Source organism: Molothrus ater, chromosome 10 (genome assembly GCF_012460135.2).
Source record: "Molothrus ater isolate BHLD 08-10-18 breed brown headed cowbird chromosome 10, BPBGC_Mater_1.1, whole genome shotgun sequence".
In the NCBI taxonomy this organism is placed as follows: domain Eukaryota; kingdom Metazoa; phylum Chordata; class Aves; order Passeriformes; family Icteridae; genus Molothrus; species Molothrus ater.
The window spans coordinates 17,205,711-17,226,620 of record NC_050487.2 but is presented as its reverse complement, the minus strand read 5'-3'; the positions used below and the strand labels follow the sequence as shown (position 1 = coordinate 17,226,620).

Genomic DNA, 20,910 nt, shown 5'->3' with positions numbered 1-20,910 from the left:
CTGCCCTCCTTGGGCATTGACAGCTGTCCCCGTGCCCTTCATGACAAGACAGACCTCAGGCACTCTGTCCCCACCAATCTGTCCCCCAGCTGGGCATGGCCATGAGCCTGGGGGTGACCGTCTGCAGGGTCATCCCACATCCGACCAGGGGGAACCCACAGGAAAGCAGCGCCAGCCCCACGCCGGCCCCTTGTACCTGTGGGAAAGGGAGCACGGTGTCCCGGGGGAGCCGGCCCGTGGTCACCCACGGCAGCTTTTACCGCCACCTGCACCCACTGGCTGCCCGGGGGTGCCATCCTGGCAAAGGCCACCGTGGATGGGGTCCAGCCACAGGACAGAGCTTCCTGCCGGATTCCTCCTGACCCGGCCGGGCACCGGGTGCCCAGCGCCGCCGGTCCCGGTAACGGGCGCCGCCGGTGCCGGGCGCTGCCGGCGGAGGCGGAGCGCGGCCGATCCCTCCCCCGGGCAGTGCCCCGGGCCCGCCCCGCGCGGTCCGGGAGGAGCCGCGGCCGCCGCGGGCACCGGCAGCGGCACCGGCACCGGGACGGCGCGGAGCGGAGCGGCGGCAGCGGCGGCACCATGGCCTCCGAGAGCGAGGCGCAGCGGGCGCTGCAGTATGAGCAGACCCTGGTGAGTACCGGGGGCACCGGGCGGGCACCGAGCACCTGTGTGGCACAGGACGCGACGGGGCGCGATGGAACGCCCGGCGGTTTGGGGGGTCTGGGGGTGCTGCCCTGCTCAGGGCGGCAGAACTCCGCGGTGCCCTGTTTGGGATGTTGCCTCCCGTTTCGGATGTCACCCGCAGCCCCCTCCGGCTGTGGAGGAGCCTGGCTGAGCCCCCAACCCCAGGGCAGGACTTCTGCACACACCTCACCACCCCTGGAAACACGCCTCTTCCCCGGGAGGGGATGCCCACCCTGCGGGGCCCCCGAGGCGCCAGCCGGGCACGCTTCTCTTCCCCGCACTGCCTGTCCCGGCCCTCTGCCCCCAAGATACGCTATCTCCCCTGCCTGCAACCTTAGCCCCATGTTTACAACTCCTCTGTCTCAGAGGCCTCCCCACTGGCACCAGGGTGTCCCGTTGTCCTGGGGTGTCTTCCTTGCCCGCTGTTTTCCCAGCCACCCCACTGCCCACGGCCCTCAGACACCACGGGCAAAGGTTCTTTTCCCTGGCCCCAGCTTGGGACGGTGCCCAAGGCGGACGGTACTTTGCCCTGGCAAAGGCATTCGGACAGGCAGGGCCAGGGAGCTGTGCAGGGAAGAAGGGACTGCGTGGCCACAGAGTTGTGCCCACGGCTGCCCAGCAGAGCCTGGGCCAGCTGCTGTGTGCGGGGCGGGCTCTGCTGAGCCTTACCCACCCAGCATGGGCACACAGGGCAGCATCAGGGCATTGCTGCTCTGTGTACCCTCGGCACTGCCTTTCCCAGCACCCAAACCCTTCTTCTGGCCGTGCCCCTCAGTGCTCACCCCAAGCTGCCCCTGTCAGGTGGCTGCAGGACAGCAGCCGGCCGTGGGAGCCCTGGCTGTGCCGTCATCTCCACGACCTTGCTGACCCCGCTGTCCTTCCCGGCAGGGCTGAGTCAGGGAGCAGTCAGGGGCAGGAACAGGGGTGAGTGCTGGCCGTGCCTCTCCCTGCTGCCACCCCCCCTGGGCGCCCTGGTCACGGTGGGTGAGCAGAGAGGCCGTGCCAGCCGGGCACCGCGGGGTGGAGGAGCCTGCGGGCAGCGCGAGGGGAGAGGCACGCTGGGCTGGCACCGGCAGACTTTGCCCTCCTTTTCTTTGGGCAGGGTAGCACCCGTGCCCTGAGTGCTCCGTGGTGCCCATCCCCGTGGCCTCTGGGCTCAGTGAGGCCCGTGGAAGGCGCCTGGGGCTCGTGGGTGAGGCTGGGTGTGGGCTCCTGTCCCGTAGCCTCACACCTGCGTTTTGGGAGCTGCCTGGGCACGTGCTAGGCAGGAGAAGTGCCCAGCCCTCCCCAGTGCATCTGAAGCACCACCAGCTCCTGCCAGCACCTGCCAGGAAGATCAGGATCCAGCTGGAGCCTGGCATGGGCTGCTCTGAGCTGGACAGCCTGGGGACAGTTCTTGTTGCTTGTGCCTACAGCCAAGTCATCACAGCCAGGCTGCAGGTTGTGCCCAACTATGTCCAAAGACCTTTATCCCTACCCCATGCCCTTTCTGTCAAGATTTCACCAGCCCTGGGATGCCATGGGTCTTGGGGCCCCAGACCTAAAGGTCTCCCTGGAGTCCCCATGCTCGACAGGTGTTTGTGGGAAGCCCTGGCATGCCAAGGGTGCTGGGGTGCACATCAGCCCCAGTGTCCCCCACATGCCAGGCTGTTGTGGCAGGGAGCAACGGGCCCCGTGGGGGGGATTAAGCTTGACAAACTACCCTTGTTCATTGCAGAGCCGCTCAGGGTGATTAGAGCCCAGCTAAGACGGGCAGCGTGACACACACCCCCTGGCCTCTGCCTGCCCACTGCCAGCCCAGAGGACCCCCCAACCCCTTAGCTTTAAAAGCTTCCCTAGGGGGAATTTAGGGGAGAAGGATAGCTGGCCTTGGCCATGAGGAGGTGGGCACCCCTGCCAGGCCAGCTCAGTGCTGTGGGACAGGCTGGCACGGGGACACGGCAGCACCAGATGCCAGTGCCCGCCCCAGGCACAGCATTGCCCGGGCACAGCAGGCACCATGGGCTGGCAGAGCCCAAGGGGCTGTGGCACAGCCAGTGCCTGCAGTGCAGCAGCTCAGGACCAACACAGTGGCCTTGGCCCATGCCCGTGTCCCCGAGTGCCCCCCGGCAGCCCCCCCTGTGCCCGCTCCCTGCCTGCCCGGCACTGTGATTGTTCAGCTGCTTCACGGCAGAGGCCGGAGTCCTGGGGCTGTTTGTGTTTCAAAAGGCCTTTGTGGAAAAATAACCCAAGCGGAGGAGGAGGAGGAGGAGGAGGAAGGAGAGAGCCCACCACTGGCTTTCACAGCCATGCCAGGGCTGTGGGCACAGTAGCTGTGGCTGCTCAGCACTGGGCACCCATGGGGGTCCCATGTCCTGCCTGTGGGGCTGTGGCATGGGGCAGAGGGGTGGCATGGGATGGCACAGGGTGGCAGGTGGCAGCAGGGTGTCATGGTCCCTTTGCTTGTATCCCTGTTGTTACAAGTGGGGTGGGCTCCAAAGGGAGGCAGAGGGGGAGCAAATCCCACCACCCTCAACCACGCTGGAGCACTTGGGACTGGGCATCCAAGTGTGCCCCAGCTCCTGGGGGGATGGTGTGCCAGCCCCTGGCACAGCCCCAGGAGGTAGAAACAGAGCTGGTTCGGGGAGCACTCAGCCTGGGGGTGCTTCCGTCTTGGTTTGAGCTGGCCATGGGTCAGCCGTGGGGCCAGGCAGGCAAGTGCTTGGCAGGGTGACAGCACTCCTGGGGTGCCGGCCCATTTCATCTTCCAGAGCAAACAAGCTTTTTCCGAAGGGAGCCTTTGAATTCAAGACCCCGTGCGGGGCCGGGGTCCTCCTCTGGCAGCCGATGCTGGATTTGGCCCCTCAAGGTGGTCATGCCTTTCCCCCCAGCTCTCTTCCACAGGGCAAGGAGCCTCTGAGCCCATGCTGAGCAGGAGTTTGGGGGAAAATCCATGCCAGGAGAGGGTCAGCAATGGAACTTAGTTCACCCTCCTCTCTGTGCCTACATCCCCACCCTCCCTCCCGCTGCTGGGCACAACCTGGGTATTAGACAGCAGAGAATCCACCCGGCGCCGCTCTGACTGCTGTCTGCTCTCTGCCCAAGGGACCTGGGCAGGAGCGCTGCCCCGTCTGCAGTGCACCTTCACACCATCCCCACGGGGAGCTGCCATGTGCCAGGGGGCTGTGAACAGCACCCGGGCATGCAGGGTGGGCACTGCCTCCAGCAGCCGGGGCTGGCTGCCCACGTGCCGAGCGCGGTGCCCACCCGTGGTGCTGGCACGGGCCATGCCAGGAGCAGGGCGGCTGCGCCCCGGCTGGGCAGCCACGCGCTGCGCTGGCACGGCACGGCGGGTGGGCACGCCATCGGCATGGGGCTCACGTTGTCCCGACGTGGGAGCCTGGCAGGGCCCCCGCGGTCCTGAAGCCTCCCTTTGTGCCGGGCCAACCTCTGGCGCTTGGCATTCAGGTCGTGCGGGGGGAGTGAGGCGGAAACCAAGCAACCGAGTCCTTGGCAGTGCCCGCCAGCGCGGGACAAATGCCCCCGGCTCAGCGGGGAACACGGGCACAAAGAGCTCCTGGCCAGCATGAGGGGCACTGCCAGGGCCACCCCCTGCCAGGGCCAGGCCACGTGCCACAGCCAGGCAGGAGGCACCCGAGGAAAGGGTGGTGATCCCTATGTGATCCCCCTCTTCACAGCCCAGGGTCTGCCCTGGGCTTGATGTTGTGCTCCCTCTCTCCTGGAACTGGGGGTACCTCCTATCCCTCACTGTCCTCTCAGCAGGTCTCCCTGCTGCCAGCTGAGACCAGCCAGCTCGTGTCACATATGACCTGCCAAGGCTGCATTTGGAGGGGGTATCCCAGCCTTGCTCTTAGCAATGTCGGAGGGTGGTGCCTGCAAAGCTCCAGCACAGCCCCAGTACCAGCCCTCAGAGAGTCTCCCAGCCAAGCTGGCCACGCTCCCATCACCGGAGGCCCTTCCACACCCTCCACCCCAGTGCAGTGCCTGGGGCACCTGGGCAGGGCCAGAGACTGGTACCAACGTTTCAGCTGCCTGCTTGGGGCATGCAGGCAAAACAATCACCATTGATCCACACTCACCTTATCTGCCTGGCTCCTTCCCACGCCCTGGAGGGCAGTCGGGCACTCCCACAGGTGCCTCCACCCCTTTGCCTTGGGATGCAATGGCTGTTCCCTCACCTGGCAGGCCATGCCAGTATGCCCACTGCTGCCCTGACTCAGTTTCCCCACTTGGCTGCCGGGGTTGGGGCACCAGCCGCCCTGACACTGCTGTCTGTCCTTCTCCCCCAGATGTACGGGCGTTACACGCAGGACTTGGGCACCTTTGCCAAGGACGAGGCAGCCCGGCTGCGGCTGCAGGAGGGGGACACGCCCCAGCCCCGCCACCCCTCCGAGCTGCTGGAGTACACCCAGGGCCGCTGTGGCCTCTGTCGGGGTAAGGGTCACCGGGACACGGACACGGGTGGGCACAGCCCCACCCACAGCAGCACAGTCGGACACGGCTCCCACCCCACCTCGGTGCCGCGGGTAGAGTTTCTGTGGCTGTCATGGGACACCGGCGCCGAGGACAATGCCACCTGCCCGCCGGGCAGCAGGGACACAATGGCCCGAAATAGCCGGGCACGCTGCGGGGATGGGGGCCCCCAGCCCCTGTACCTGGGGCCATGCCAGGGAGGCCGTGCTAGTGGGAGGTGCATGCCCAGTGTGTGACTGTGCAGTCAGCTGGCCGTGACAGCTGGACACAGCAGTGCTCCTGCACCAAACAGTGCCAGCTGTGCTGGGTCAGTGCTGCTGGGTCAGTGCTGCTGCCAGCCTGCTTCTGCCACCTCAGTGTGCCCATCCCTGGGGTGTCCAGCCTTGAACCTGCCCTTGTGTCCACAGTCTGCGCCTTGCAGTGCCAGCGGTTCCTTATCTCCAAGGTGGGTGAGGACTGGGTCTTCCTCATACTGCTGGGACTGGTCATGGCACTGGTCAGCTGGGCCATGGATTTCGCCATCGCCACATGCCTCCAAGGTAGGCAAGTACCAGTGGGCTCCTGGGGCCATGGCAGGGAGTGGCCATGCCATAGGGCCATGCCATGTGCCATGGGGCCATGCTGTCTGCCTTGCCACCCACCACCCATCTGACTGGCTGTCCCCACAGCTCAGAAGTGGATGTACGGGGGCCTGGACACCAACGTGCTGCTGCAATACATGGCCTGGGTCACCTACCCCACTGTGCTCATCACCTTCTCAGCTGGCTTCACACAGATCCTTGCCCCCCAGGCCGTGGGTAGGGCATCAAGGGGCTGCCTGCACCCTAAACAGGGTGTCCGTTCCCTGGGGCTGTGCCTGGGTGTGTCCCTGGAGGTCCTGGGAGTCTTTCCAGGGATATGGGCTGGTCTTCAGAGGGTCTCCTAGGGACTATGGTTTGGATGCCATCCTGAGCTATGGGGTTGGGGATCTTCTAAGGCCTATGAGAGAGAGGTCTTCAGAGAACTTCAGAGAATCTCCTGTGAGTTAAGGGGTGGATTTCCTCCTGGGCTATGAGGCTTGCAGGTGTGGGGGTCGTCCTAGGGCTAGGACCTGATTTTCAGAGGATCTCCTGGGGGCTATGAAATTGGGGTCCCTGCGGGGCTGTGGGTTGAGCTGTGCCTACATAACTATGGGGGTGACCCTGCCAATTGTACTGTGGGAAGAGGAGTATCTGGGACCTCCCTGTGGCAGTGGGGTGTGGCAAAGCATCAAGGGTTAGCCCCCAGAACCGTGGGACAGCGTCCCCCCTTCATGGCTATGGGTCAAGGCTGTCCCCACACCACCAGGCTCAGGGATCCCCGAGATGAAGACCATCCTGCGGGGCGTCGTGCTCAAGGAGTACCTCACCCTCAAGACCTTTGTGGCTAAGGTGATCGGACTGACGTGTGCCCTGGGCAGCGGCATGCCCCTGGGCAAGGAGGTGAGGGCAGTGCCAGGGCAGGGGAGCCGGGGACCAGGGAGTGAGGCTGAGGGCAATGTCCTCAGTCTCCCTTTGTTCTTTCAGGGTCCCTTTGTCCACATTGCCAGCATGTGTGCAGCCTTGCTCAGCCGCTTCCTCTCCCTCTTTGGGGGCTTCTACGAGGTGAGCAAGGCAGACTGGCCCCAGAAGGATCAACCTGTGCCTACCAGCAGGTTTGGCAGTGCCTAGGGTTGGGGGGCAGTGCCCACTCACTCCTGTCTCCCTCACAGAATGAGGCAAGAAACATTGAAATGCTGGCAGCTGCCTGTGCTGTCGGTGTTGGCTGCTGCTTCGCCGCCCCCATCGGAGGTAGGGTCACCCCGGGCCGCCCCACAACCCCCACACCTCCCACCCAGGCAGCAGGGTCCACCTGGAGAGGCAAGCAGGACCCCCGGGACAGCTGGCATGGGAGAGGGCAGTGCTGCTCAGCAGGGAGGAGGAAGGGAGGAGCGGGCAGCACCCTCCCAGATGTGTAACGTCTGCTCTTGTCCTCTCCCCTGCCGCCCTGTGCTCCAGGGAGCTCCCCGCTCCAGCCCTGCTGAGCCCTGCCCGTAGGTTGGTGACGTGTCTGACTCTTTCCTAGCCCTTTGCCTGCTGCCCTGTCTGTCTGTCCATCTGTGTGCACCCCACTCCCTCCCAGTGCCACCCCTCGTGTCGCTGCCCATATCCCTGTGCTGCCCTGTTGCTCGTGCTGTGCCCACTGTGCTGTGCCCTCTGTGCCCAGCAGGGACTGGCCTGTGCTTTGCCAGGGAATCCCTTGAACCGCCCCACAGTGTGTCCGTGGGGCAGCCAGACCCCCGTGGGCTATGCACGAGTGTGGACTCCGGGTGGGAAGCATGCCAGGCACCAGGGCCTGCCTGGGTTTCTCCACCTCCCTTGTGCTCTTCCCCCCATGCCAGGCGTCCTCTTCAGCATCGAGGTCACCTCCACCTTCTTTGCCGTCCGCAACTACTGGCGCGGCTTCTTCGCTGCCACCTTCAGCGCCTTCATCTTCCGTGTCCTCGCTGTCTGGAACAAGGATGAAGGTACCTCAGGCAGGGTGAGGGCACAGGGGTCCCCTGCCCAGCCCTACTGAGCCCCACCATCCCCCAGAGACAATCACGGCACTGTTCAAAACCCGCTTCCGCCTCGACTTCCCCTTCGACCTGCAGGAGCTGCCTGCCTTTGCTGTCATCGGGTGAGTGCGGCTGTCTCAGCACCCACCCCATGGCCCCAGGGGTGGCAGTGGTGGCGCTGGTGGTGCTGGTGGTGGCAGCAGGACACCTCTTCCCTTGGCTCTGCCCAGGATCGCCAGCGGCTTCGGGGGCGCACTCTTTGTCTACCTCAACCGCAAGATCGTGCAGTTCATGCGCCGCCAGAAGGCCATCAACCGCTTCCTCATGAAGAAGTAAGTGCCCAGCAGTCCCCAGCAGCAGGGTGGTGGAGCTGGGCTGCACCAAAATCACCCCCTGCCCTGTGCCACCCTGCCAGGCGCCTGCTCTTTCCCGCCCTGGTGACGCTGATCATCTCCACGCTGACCTTCCCGCCCGGCTTTGGACAGTTCATGGCTGGCCAGGTACCCGCCGTGGGGTGGCACACTAGTCCCCACCCCAGGGCCACCACAAGCCCCAGCTGACCCCTGCCCATCACCAGCTCACCCAGAAGGACACCCTGGTGACACTCTTTGACAACCAGACGTGGGCCAAGCAGGGGATCAATGATGAGTTTGAGTACTTGGGCATCCTGGAGGCCTGGCTCCATCCCCGCTCCAATGTCTTCGTCACGCTTGTTGTCTTCATCCTCATGAAGGTAGGTGCCTACTTCCCCTGTCATCCCCAAAGTACAACCAGGAGGTTATGGAGAGGATTTTTTGGATGCCATCAGGGAGGTGCCAGATTGTTACCAGAAAAGAGGCACCAGAAGGCACTGGGTGGCTGCTCCAAGAGTCCACCAAGGTGTTTGCTGGGTGGTGCTGGCATGCCATCAAAGAGATCTTGGCTGGGAGCCACCATCATGCCACCAGGGAGGTGCTGGCCAGATGCCACCAAGTGCCACCAGGGAGGAGCTGGCAGGGTGCCCCTGGGAGGAGCCCATGCCCCGTTGCAGGGTGTGGTGTCCACGTGCTGCTCCACAGCACCCAGCTGAGGGTCACAGCAGGGGCAGGAGGCAGGGCTGGGTCAGGGAGGGCAACTAATGGGTGTCTGCTCCACAGTTCTGGATGTCAGCCTTGGCCACTACCATCCCAGTGCCCTGTGGAGCCTTCATGCCTGTCTTCGTCATTGGTGAGACCCTGCCCCCTGTGTGGGCACAGTGGGAGGAGGGAGCCACCTCTCAGCCCATACTGGGCACCTGTGGGCGCCTCCAGATGTCCCCTTCCCTGGCAGCATCAGGCAGAGGAGAGGGCATGAGGCTGGGCTGGGTACTGGGAGAGCCCTGAGCCCATTCCCAGCCCCTCTCTGCCTGCAGGGGCAGCCTTTGGGCGCCTGGTGGGGGAGAGCATGGCAGCCTGGTTCCCTGATGGCATCCACACGGACAGCAACATCTACCGCATCGTGCCGGGGGGCTACGCCGTGGTGGGTAAGCTCTGAGCTGGAATGGGGACACCATGCTGGGCATCATTTGGAGATGCTGCCCCACAGCTGAGGTGATGATCCCTGGAACTGGGAGTGATGCCGCCACTGGGAATGTCCCCACATGGTCCCAAGGGCTCCTCATATGTGGTGGATGCCCTGTAGGGGGGAACCCAGGGCAGGGACCAAGCCTGGTGGGCAATACCTGACAGCCCTCCCCCATCTCCTGGCGGTGGCCCCAGGAGCGGCCGCACTGTCAGGCGCTGTCACCCACACGGTGTCCACGGCCGTCATCGTCTTCGAGCTGACGGGGCAGATTTCTCACATCCTGCCGGTCATGATTGCTGTCATCCTGGCCAATGCCGTCGCCCAGAGCCTCCAGCCCTCCCTCTACGACAGCATCATCCGCATCAAGAAGCTTCCCTACCTCCCTGAGCTGGGCTGGGGCCACCACGAGTGAGATTGTGTCCCCTGTCCCAACCCCAGACCCCTCACCGAGGCACAAGGGGAGGTGGTGGCATCACTCTGAGGCCGCTGTTCTTGTCCTGTGCAGGAAATACAACGTGCGGGTGGAGGACATCATGGTGCGGGACATCCACTACGTCACCCTCAACTGCAAGTACCGGGACCTGCAGCAGGTCCTGCACAGCACCAAGATGAAGAACCTGCCACTGGTGGAGTCAGCTGGTGAGACACAGGCAGGGGCTCTGCCAGCATCCACGGCAGCCGTGGAGTGCGCCATGGGTGGGTGGCAGAGGGAACATCAGGATCCAGCATGGTGCCTTGCTGTGTCTGGCAGAGTCCATGATCCTGCTGGGCTCCATTGAGCGGGCGCAGGTGGGGGCCCTGCTCAACACCCAGCTCAGCCCCCAGCGCCGGCTGCTGGCGCTGCGGCAGAAGGTGATGCCCGAGGATGGGCACCGGCTCTCCGATTCCAGCATCCGCTTCCAGGTGAGGGCTGCAACTGTCCTGGGGGATGCCTGGTCAGGGTGCCCCCCACCACCATCACCCTACCACCCCATCCCCCACAGATCAGCACAGAGACCTCCTCAGGCACCCCTGCCCGCGCCGCACTCCGCAAGCCCCTGAAGCCAGCACTGAAGCGGGTGCCCAGCAGCCCAGCCGACAGCCCCCCAGGTGAGTCTGCATGTGGCCCCTGGCCCCTGTGTCCCTGCCACTGACACCCCCTCTCCTTCCGCAGCTGGCAGCACTGACCACACTGGCATCGCCCTCAAGAGCCTCTTCTGTGCCAACGCTGCCACAGAGCCCACCGAGGTGAGAGCCTGTCCCTGCCTAGCCCTTCCCATCCCTGAATGGCCTTGCCTGGCCCTACCCAGCCCTTCCCATCCCTGAATGGCCTTGCCTGGCCCTCCAGAGCCCTGCCCATTCCTGTTCAACCCTGCCTGTCCCTTCCCATCCCTTTCCATCATTTTCTATCCCATCCCATCCCATCCCATCCCATCCCATCCCATCCCATCCCATCCCATCCCATCCCATCCCATCCCATCCCATCCCATCCCCTAACTGCTGTCTCTCCCACGGGCCAGGCCCAGGGCACAGCCTATCACAAGGCCAAACGCGTCCGCATTTCCATTGTGGTAAGCTGCAGCCAATCGCAGCCTGGGCACAGCTCCTCCCAGCCAATCAGAGCCTGGCAGGAGTTCTCTGAACCAATCAGGGACCTGGCAAGATTCTGCTTGGCCAGTCATGTTGGGCCAATGTCTGTGCAGTCAATCTTGGACAGTTACGATTCCATCCAACCAATCCTGGTGTGCATTCTCCCCATTCCAAACCCTCCCAGGAATGGGGATGTGGAGCCTTCCAGCCATCACAACCGCGAGATCTGCCCCACTTTGCTCAGCCAATCATGGCACACCTTGCATTCTCTCCACCAATCACAAGCTTGGCTTGTCCAACTGTGGCCAATCAGGGTGTGACCGATGTCCTGTCAACCAATCACATTCCCTGACCTGCCCATGTGCTGCCTGTACCCTGCCTGTACCCTCGCCATGCCCTGCCTGCATGTGCTGCCTCCACCCGCGCTGTTCCCCGCAGCTCCCTGCCCGTACCCTGCCCGCAGCGGTCTCGTGGCTGTGCCAACACACCTCTCTTGCAGGAGGAGATGATTCTGGGTGACAAGATGACCCCAACAGAGGTGAGGAGTTGGGCAGAGACAGGCAGGACCCTCCTGCTCAGAGGGATCCCAAAGGGGTGCCAGAACATGAGGTGTGGGTGTGGGGAGGGGTGGATAACCCAGATTTCTTCATAGGACGAGGTGTAAGGAGGATGGGAGGTTTAAGGTGTAAGGAGAAAGGGAGGGCCCTTGCTCGCACTTGTGGGGAGGCTGTACCCCTTAGCCTGCCCAATGGCACCTCCCCAGATCCTGGAGTGGGAAGAACAGCAGCTGGACCAGCTGGTGGACTTCAGCAGTGCCAAGATCGACCCCGCACCCTTCCAGCTGGTGGAGCACACCTCGCTGCACAAGGTGCACCCTCACCCCATCCCAGATCCCCACCCACAACCCCCAGACCCTCAACTCATCCCGTCTTCCTGCAGACCCACACCATCTTCTCTCTGCTGGGCCTGGACCACGCATTCGTCACCAGCATTGGGCGCCTAGTGGGCATGGTGTCCCTCAAGGAGGTGAGCAGGGGACAGCGAGGCTGGGGAGGCACAGAGCGGCACCTGGAGCTGTTTGCCCATGGGTTTGGGGTCCCCACAGCTGCGCAAGGCCATCGAGGGCTCCCTGACGGGCAAGGGGGTGAAGGTGCGCCCGCCGCTCGCCAGCTTCCGCGACAGCACCGCCAGCACCAGCGAGGCCGACACCACGGCCCTGCACCAGCTCTGGGACCGCCACCAGCACCACCACATGCCCCGCGAGGCTGGCCCTGGCGGCGACGAGGATGACGACACCCCCAAGGGTCAGTGAGACCCTTGAGATCCACCCCTTGTGTCCCCAGAAGCCACAAGGGCCCCCCAGCAGGTGCTGGGGTGTGCCCACCCTGAGCCCACTGACACCAGGCTCAGCACAGCAGTGGGCACTCTCAATCCGGTGCCTCTGCTCCCTCCCTGGGCTGGGGACCAGCCAAATGACCCCCAGCCAGCCCCTGCTCCCCAGCGACCTGCCAGCTCTTGGGGCTTCCCACTTTGCTACCTCTGTACCCCCCCAGCCCCTGGTGCCCCCCAGAATGGCCACTGCCCTCACACCCTCCATGAGCACCACAATGTCCCTTCTCAGAGTGGCACGGGGCAAAGAGGGGCATCAGGTTGGGGTGTCCACGGGGACGTGGGTGGGCATTGCCCCCTGTGCTCAGCACCTCATGGCTGGGAAGAGGGGGTCCTGCTGCCTCTCTGCCGTGCACCTCTCACCATGTAAATACAGAGATTTTTATATTAATTTAATAAAAGGACTTTATAAACAGAGCTGAAGCACTATGGGGCTGGAGGTGGGGAGGGCCACAGCCAGTGGGCACCGGCTGAGCTTCACCATGGTGCTGGGGTTGGCAGGCTCTGGGCAAGGAGCGTTTTGTCCCTGCTCACAGCACGGCCTCGCTGCGGTGCAGCCCCTGCGGGCGCTGCCCAGGGCCGGGGCTGGCACGGCGCCGCACGGTGATGACCAGAGTGCCCGACTCGGTGAGGGCACAGCTCACCGACAGCGGGTCCGTGTCCTCGGGCAGCTGGCACTTGTGGGTGAAGGTGTCACAGACGGTGCCATCCTCAGCCACCTGCGGGGAGGCAGCAGTGGTGCAAGGAATGCAGTGTGGCATGGTGGGGTCCACAGCACATTCCCAGTTACCCCAGTGCTTCTAATGGGCGGTCCCAGACACCCTGAGTCTAACAGAGAGTCCAACAGGAAAGATCCCAGTGATTCCAGGGCAATTCCCAGTTACCCCATTGCCAGCAGGAAGCAGGCCTCTGCTGTCCAAGTCTGGGCTAGTGGGGTAAATTCCAGCTACTCCAGTGCCAGCAGGGACTGTTCCCACTTGCCACCTCCAGCAGAGAAGGCAATGGAGCAGGAGTTCCGGGTTGTCCCACTCTCAGTGAGGACAGTTCCCAGTTACACCAGTACAGGACAGGTGCAGTAGAGCAGGAGTTCCCTGTTGTCCCATCACCAGGCACAGCTCCCGTTTACCCCAGTGCTACCAAGGGCTATTCCCAGTTACCACCCATCCCCACCACCCACAGAAGGGGTGCCCTGGGACAGGACCCCCATTGTGCCAAGGCCAGAGGGGGTGCTGTCCCCTCAGGTGCCTCACCTTTTCTGCCTGGATGGTGACATAGCAGTTGGAGGTGGTCACCACAATGTCAGGGGGCTCAAACTGGCTGACGTCGGCCACCACTTGGTAGGTGTCACCCTGGGCACGCACCCAGGTGCCCAGGCTGCAGGGGTACATGGCACCTGGGGACTCTGTGGGCATTGGAGGGCTGCTGGGCATGGGGCCACAGTACCCAGGGGCTGGGCACTGGGGGGTGTGGGAGAGTGACACTGGGGGAGGGAGGGCTGGGGGTAGCAGGTGGCAGCGGGAATCTGGGGATATTGAAGGTGCTGGGGAATTGCAGGGGGACCTGGGGGTCCCAGACGTAAATGGGTACTGGGGGCCTGGAGGGGTAGTGGGTGGTCTGGAGGCACTTGAGGGCACTGGGAGATTCCAGGGGCACTGGACAGCAGGGGAATAGCACAGGAGGTGAATACACAAAGGTCTGGGGGGAGTGGGCTGGGGGGGAGAAGGACACTATAGTTACTGGGCATGTACAAGAAAGTGGGGGCCTAGCTGGTGACATCAAAGGGTGTGGGGCACAGGGGAGCTGAGGACATACTGTGATGGTCTGGGTTGGGGAGGAAAAACTATGGGGGGTTTCAGGGATGAAAGGAGAATCAAAAGGGTCTGGGGAGGGGGAGGAGGCAGCATGGTGGTCCTGGGGATAGCAGGGACACTGGGGTTATTGGGGACTTACAGGGGGAGCACAAAAGCACCTGGGGAGTAAGAGCTGGAGGACATTCCAGAGAGCCATGGGGCACTGGGGGGGGCAATCAGGCTGCCCCTCCGAGCCCTCCCAACCTTGGAGGTGCTGAGGGGAGGGTCCCACACTGTCCCCAGGGACAGATCAGCTGGATAACCCTTGGGGGGACCATCCCCAAGGCAGCAGGGCTCCCCCAGGGTAGCAGGGCCGCTCCTCCATCCCCCACCCTCCACGCCCAGTACCTGGGTACCCAAACGCCTCCTGTGCCCCAAAGGCTCCATGCCGCCGGTCACCCTCGAAGCGGGGCTCGCCGTGCCCCTGCCCGTAGGCGCTGAGGAGCTCGGCGCGGTACGTGGAGGCCGAGCTGAGCGATGCCATGGCGCCTGCTGCCCGCGCCCCCCGCGCCCTGCCCGGGGAGGGTCCAGCCGCCCGCCCGCCACCACCGCCTGATGCCCATAATTAGGCACCCTGTCCGCAGGAATGCGAGATAAGGGACGAGGCCTCCGTCACCCTGTGGGGCCGCGGAGGGGGCTGCATCCCTGCCACCGCGGGCCTGCCACCCCCCGGTCCCCGGGGAGGAGGTGCCCCCCACCTGCAAGAAGAGGCGCCCGGTGCAGCGCTCGCACAAGTGACTTTATTCAAGACCTGGCAGGATGGAGGAGGGGGTGCCGCGGTGTGGGCACCCCACGGATACTCCACAGGTACCGCCACAGCGGGTGGGGGCCTCGGGCAGCTGCCACAGACATGCACACGCGTGCACATGCCCACGCGCTGCCAGGTGTGCACATGCACACACACACAGAGCAAAGCCCCCCAGCCATCCACAGGCACCCCCAGCCCCACGAGGAGCACCCACTGCCCCCAGGGGTGAGCGGTAGCTGATGGTGTCGGGCCTGCTGGCCCCTGCAGCCCCTCGGTGATGCAGGGCAGGGGGCCAGCCCCACAGCGGGCACCCCATGGCAGGGAGGGAGAACAGGAGCTGTGCCTGGCAGGGGTTGGTGGGGTGCTGGGGGATGCAGGGGGGCAGAGGTGCAGTGGGTGCTGGGGGCATCCCGGGGTGTGGGGACAAGGAACAGTGACTGGGCTGGGTGAGGAGCAGCATGCAGGGGGAGAGTGGCCCCACGAGAACACGTGCCATGCAGGAAGGGGTGCGCAAGCGTTGGCAAAAACTGGCATTCCTCCCCCAAACGATGTGCCTGGAACCCCTCACGTGGGCTTGGGGGGTCCTCGAGTGGGGGTGCCACCCCCAGCCAGGACCAGGGGGGGGCTGGTCGCCCTTCATGTAGGCACTTGGTTCCCTGCTAGGGGTGAGTGACTTGTCGACGGGGACATCAGCCCCACGTCCTACCCCCTCTCTCCACCCTGCATTGCCCCACAGCAGATTTGGGGACGCCTGGCTGGGCTGACCCCCTGCTGCAGGGCTGGATTGGGACTGCTCTTCTGGTGGCCCAAAGCCCCCAGCCTGGGGGCCTGCACCCACCTGGCCCTGCAGTCTTCCCGTGTCAGCCCCATGCAGTTACAAAAGTATAGAAAGTCCCAGCACCGCAGCACATCCACAGCCCCCCAGCACCCCTGGCACCCCCACAGCGCCCCTCCAGCAGCTCCATGCTCCAAGGCAGCAGTTCACAGTTTTAAACTCGGTCCAAGAGAAGTTGGCCAGGGAGAGAGGAGAAAAGCCCTTCCCACAGCAAAACCCCCACCACCACCCTGGCTTGGGGTGGTAGAGGCACCACAGGATGATTGGAGATTTTCAGCCATGCCATTGTGGGGGAGGGAACTGTGCCCAAAAGGGGAGCCCAGGGTGGTTTGGGGGAGAACATGCGAACAACCAGCCCCACTTATTTAGTCTTGTCAGTTTTTGGGGGCACATCTGGGCATCAGGGCAGAGGACAGACCCCTCCAAGCCCTTCCCTGCGCCCCTTCCCTGCTCTCATGCAAAAATCCAGGAGGGCAACGATGTGGCCAAGCAGGGCCGGGGCACAGTGGGGGGCACACTGGCTGGGGGGGCTGCAGCGGCCCCCGGACCCCTCCTGCACCCGGATAGCAAGGGGGAGCAGCGGCAGGGCCCGTCCCTCACCCAGCGTGGGGTCTGGCCAGAGGGCTTCAGCAGGGGACCTGGACCCCCACCAGGAGAGGCAGGGCACTCCAGGAGGCATCAGGGCTCTTCGGCCTCCTCCTCCTCCTCCAGCGATGCCACCCCGGAGGAGGCGACGTCAGAGATTTTCCGGCGGAGCGGGAAGTCCTTGCTCAGCACCACCTCGTCCTCCGTGGGCGAGAGACAGGCTTCGGCGTAGGACACGGAGTAGAGGGAGTCCTGGCACCGGAGCCGTGCCAGGCCCCGCAAGGCACTTTGGCTGGCTGGGGGCGGCAGCTTGGGCAGCAGCAGGTCCTCTCCCCCCAGGGAGCCCAGCAGTTTGGCAGTGAGTTCGGAGGGGGACACCATCTCCAGGCTGCAGAGGCTGGAGCAGAGAGTCTCGGGGGAGAGGGTGTGCGAGGAGTCGCTCTCGGGCTCGCAGGAGCCGTGCCGCACGCCCAGCTGGCACAGGTGGCCCTGCAGCAGGTCTCGCAGCAGCGCACTGGCGGGCATCGTGCCTGTCAGCTCTGTGGGAAAGCAGCATGTCTGGGTCAGTCCACAGCTGAGGGTGCCAGGGATGGCAGCTGCCCCCCCGCCCTGTGCACCGCAGGCTGGGAGAAGTCCCGTGCTTGCTTTGCCCACAAATTGTTGCATGCGTGGCACTGGTAACCATCAAAGGAAAAGCAAAACACTCTCTGGCAGCACGGAGGTGTTGCATTTAAGGGCTTCCCCATCCCTGGCTCAGGCACTGCTTGCCAGGGTGCAAGGCAGGGGCACTGCCCTCTATGGGAGTGACCAGGTTGGGGAATGTGCCAGGCAGTGGCATTCCATTCCTTTGTCCCTCAGCGGTAGGACACCCACACCAGCAGTGGGACAACTTGCCCACTCCCCACAGCACTTACCGGTGGGCTGGGAGCTCTCTGTGGAGGGCATGAAGTCCTCGTCGTAGGACTCATCATTGGAGTCGTCCCCATCCACTGAGGACCAGGCTCGCAGCTTGGCCTCAGCAATGGCAAACTGCTCCGCCACACCTGGCATGGGACAGGCATGGGTCAAACACACACAGGGAGGTGCTCCTGAAACCCCACTGCCCTGGCACCTCTATGCCCACAGTGCCGTGGCAGGGGTGGGTGGATGGATGGATGGATGGATGGATGGATGGATGGATGGATGGATGGATGGATGGATGGATGGATGGGTGGATGGGTGGATGGGTGGATGGGTGGATGGGTGGATGGGTGGATGGGTGGGTGGATGGATGGATGGGTGGATGGGGACAGCCCACCCCACCGCCCTGGGCCGCAGTGGGGAGCAGCCCAGCCGCCGTGCTCGTGGTTCCTACCGGCAGCGAACCGCGCCTCCTGCTCGCCCTCGCTCAGGTGGCAGTAGGAGCTGAAGGCGCTCTCCAGGGCGGAAGGTGACTCCACTGGCTTACACCAGCCCTTCCACTCGATGAGGTGGGCAACACGGCCCTGTGCCATGGCTGTTGGCTTTGTCACGTGCTCCTTCACCACCTGCGAGATGCCTATGGGATGTGCCCCAACATCAGCAATACCCTGGAGCACCCCAAGTCCCCAACACAGAGCCCACAACCCTGGGACCCAGTACTCCCTACCTCCAGTCCATGGGACCGGGCACCCCCATGTCCTCCTCTTGAGTGCCACCAGTAATCCCCCTGGTTTCCCTCAAAACTCCAGACAGGTGGTACCCAGGGCCCCCCCAAGAGGCCCAGACTCCTCAGCTCAGGAGAGCCCCCTTTCCCAGCTGAGCCCCTGGGCAAGCAGTTACCGTGCAGCGAGGAGCGGGCCAGGGCAGCGATCTCCTGGATGGTCAGCGCGCGCCGTGACTTGGGCAGCATCTCGACAGTGTCCTCAACATTGACCTGCCAGAGCGGGCAGCGTGTCACAGCCCTGGCACCATTTCCCTCCTGGGAGCCCCACACTGCAAGAGAGGGCTTGGCCCTGCTTGGTGCCCAGCCCGGGGGCCCTGGGGTGTTTGTGCACACACACATTACAGGCATGCGTGTGTGCAGAGGGGTGGTCACAGCAGGGCACACTCCCACAATGTCAGCACGCTGGCACCATGTACACACCTGCACGTGCCCACTCAGATAACCACATATGCCCACACAGACTGGCAGCCACTCAAACGCAAACTGACCACAAACACACACCTGCACACTCACACCTGAACTCCACTGTACACACACATGCACCTGCGTGCTTGTGTGCTCTCACACGTGTCTGTGCCCTGTGCTGGATGGTGTCACACACACCTCTGTGCCCGCCCCAGCTTGTGCACAAACACATGCATGTGCAAGACCACCACGGCCTGGCTCCCCAGCACCCACTCCCTGGCAGCACACACCGTGCCAGGACATCCTGTTGTATGTGCCCATTGCCATCCCAGCCATGCCAGGCCCTGAGCCCATGGCCTCGGGGGAAGCGATGTGGGATTTGGAGGCGCGCAACAAATTGCATTGCCATGGCAACGAGGCACCGTGGACTGATTTCTCCCAGGATACAGCCCGGCTCATGGCTGACGTCAGAGCAGCCCCGAGCCACCGCGAGCTGGCAGGGCCATGGCCAGGACGGGTGCCCCACCATGGGGCACGGGCACACGGCCACCTCAGCCGGGCATGGCTGGGCTCGGGGGTACCTGGAGGAAGTCCTGGCTGTCGAAGGAGGCCTGGCGCACCAGGCGGGGCAGCGGGCGGGCAATGCTCAGGGGTGACAGTGCCTTCACCTCCTTCCACTCCACACACAGCGTTGTGTCCACGGCCACTGCAGGAAGAGCCGAGGCCAACCTCAGCACCTCCATTTCCCCAGCAGCCCTCTCAGTCCCCCACCCACTGACCCTGTGGTGGCAGCTTCTTGTCCAGTCTGAGACCAGACACAACTCGTTGCTGCAGCACTGGTGACTCACGCCCGGGCAACTCTTCCGCCTGTGTCAGCGGTAACGTGCGTCCCCAGCCTGGCACTGGGGACCAGGCACCTGTCCCAGCTTGGCAGCTGCTCTGGGAGGGATGGGGGCAGCTGGACCAGGCTGGACTGGGCCAGGTGCTGGGTGTGTGAAGGGAGGCAGCCGTGGGCCAAACTTGCAGGGGGCTGCTGCTCCTCCACTATCTCCAAAATCTCCCTCTCCAATTCCCTGCTGGGTCAGGAGGGGAAGGAGCAAGAAGGGTCAATAAAAGCACCTGCACCCATCTTTTGCCACAGCTTGACCTCCTGGCACTGGCACCTCAAACGGATGGGTGCCTACACCCTCAGGCACTGACTCCCAAGAACTGGGGGCTCCTGTCAATGCAGTTGCCATGAAAGGCCAGTCCCAAAGGGGCCAAGATGGGTATCTCTCAAGAGCCTCATTTCTCCTGCACTAAGATGGGCCTGGCTGACATAAACCAGCTGTGAAGTGGGATACAGGGGAGCTAAAAGTGCTGCCTCCCACCCACATCTGAGGGTACACCCTGGCTTCCTTGGGAAATTGCAGAGAGGATCGCCCCCACTCCCAGCTGTGGGCAGGGGCACCCTGTGGTGACATCCTAGCAACAACACCCCCAGGGCCCCTCCGGCATGTCTTGCAACACTCTGAACGCTGTCCTAGCCCCCATGAACCCGGCCTCCAGAGCTCCCTCTGATCACAGCCCCCATCCCTCCTGCAGCACCCCCAGGACATCTGCAGCACCCCCGCTGCACCCCACACACTGCAGCAAACCTCAGCCTCCAACATCCCCCTGAACGACTCTGTCTCTCTCTCAGCCACCCCATAACCTCTTAGGACTCTAACCAGCACCCCAGTCCCACACCCCTTTCCCAGTCCCCTTGCACCCCCACCCCAACCCCCAGCTCCCCCAGAGCTGCAGTGCAACCGCTCCAATCGCCCCAGCCTGTACACATCCACACCCCTCCAGATCTCCCCGCACTCCCTGGGCCACCCAGCTGCCCCAGAGCAGCACCCCCAGCTCCTAAACCCCCATCCATCCATAGCCCCCATCAACTCTTTATGTACCAAAGTCCTCCAGAGCCCTCAAGCTCTCCGCATACACAACACACTTAGATACCCCAATTCTCTCTCACCTCCGTAATTCCCTGTACCCTACATCCCTCACAGCCTGCCAGTCCCCGTACACCACCGCTCCATCCCCTGGATCCCCCTCAGCTCCCTGCTCTCCCCCTTGCCATATCCCCCAGCCTCGGTAGCCCCCCACCCCCCTACGGTATCACCCCCGGCCCCTCGCCGTGCCCAGCAGCCCCCGCACAGCCCCCTCCGCACCCCCGAGTCTCCCTAACACCCTCCGTGCCCTGGGACCCCCCATTCCCTCAGGTCCGCGCTCCCATCGCGGTGCCGCTCACCCACCGATGGTGGTTTTGGAGCCGATGCAGCCCATGCTCCCGGGGGGGCCCCGGTGCGGGCACTACCGCCGGCTCCGCGCCGCCCACATCGCCCCCCGGCCGCATGGGCGGCCCCGGACAGCGCCCGCGCCCCGCCGGAGCCGCTGCCGAGCCGGGCCGGGCCGCGGAACCGGAGCCCCGAGCGGTACCGGAGCCCCGAGCGGTGCCTGCGCCGGGCCGGGAGCTGCACGTCCAGAGACGTCACTGCTGGGGGAGGAAGAGGAGGGAGAGGGGGAGGCGGGAAGAAGAGGAGGAGGAAAAGGAGGAGAATGTGCGGG

General features: G+C 64.1%; 2 protein-coding genes and 1 pseudogene across 2 annotated transcripts; 1 reads left to right on the top strand and 2 right to left on the bottom strand.

The window, feature by feature from the left end:
• The first annotated feature begins 95 nt into the window (after nt 1–95).
• CLCN2 (chloride voltage-gated channel 2) lies at nt 96–12,626 on the top strand. Its single transcript, XM_036388766.2, is given in 27 exon segments — nt 96–127; nt 129–172; nt 175–243; nt 246–299; nt 302–630; nt 4,974–5,118; nt 5,565–5,696; nt 5,826–5,954; nt 6,484–6,617; nt 6,702–6,779; nt 6,887–6,965; nt 7,556–7,681; nt 7,749–7,833; nt 7,942–8,043; nt 8,127–8,211; nt 8,289–8,444; nt 8,848–8,917; nt 9,102–9,212; nt 9,448–9,661; nt 9,759–9,892; nt 10,005–10,156; nt 10,237–10,342; nt 10,407–10,480; nt 11,322–11,360; nt 11,586–11,690; nt 11,762–11,848; nt 11,928–12,626. Coding segments are annotated over 27 exon segments (3,078 nt in total). The 3' UTR covers nt 12,135–12,626.
• Nucleotides 12,468–14,545, bottom strand: LOC118690169 (heat shock protein beta-7-like; annotated as a pseudogene).
• Nucleotides 14,546–14,779: 234 nt separating this feature from the next.
• On the bottom strand, nt 14,780–20,785 carry FAM131A (family with sequence similarity 131 member A). Its single transcript, XM_036388769.2, is given in 7 exon segments — nt 14,780–16,768; nt 17,144–17,272; nt 17,584–17,766; nt 18,030–18,123; nt 18,900–19,024; nt 20,598–20,641; nt 20,643–20,785. Coding segments are annotated over 7 exon segments (1,077 nt in total). The 5' UTR covers nt 20,699–20,785; the 3' UTR covers nt 14,780–16,322.
• Nucleotides 20,786–20,910: the final 125 nt, after the last annotated feature.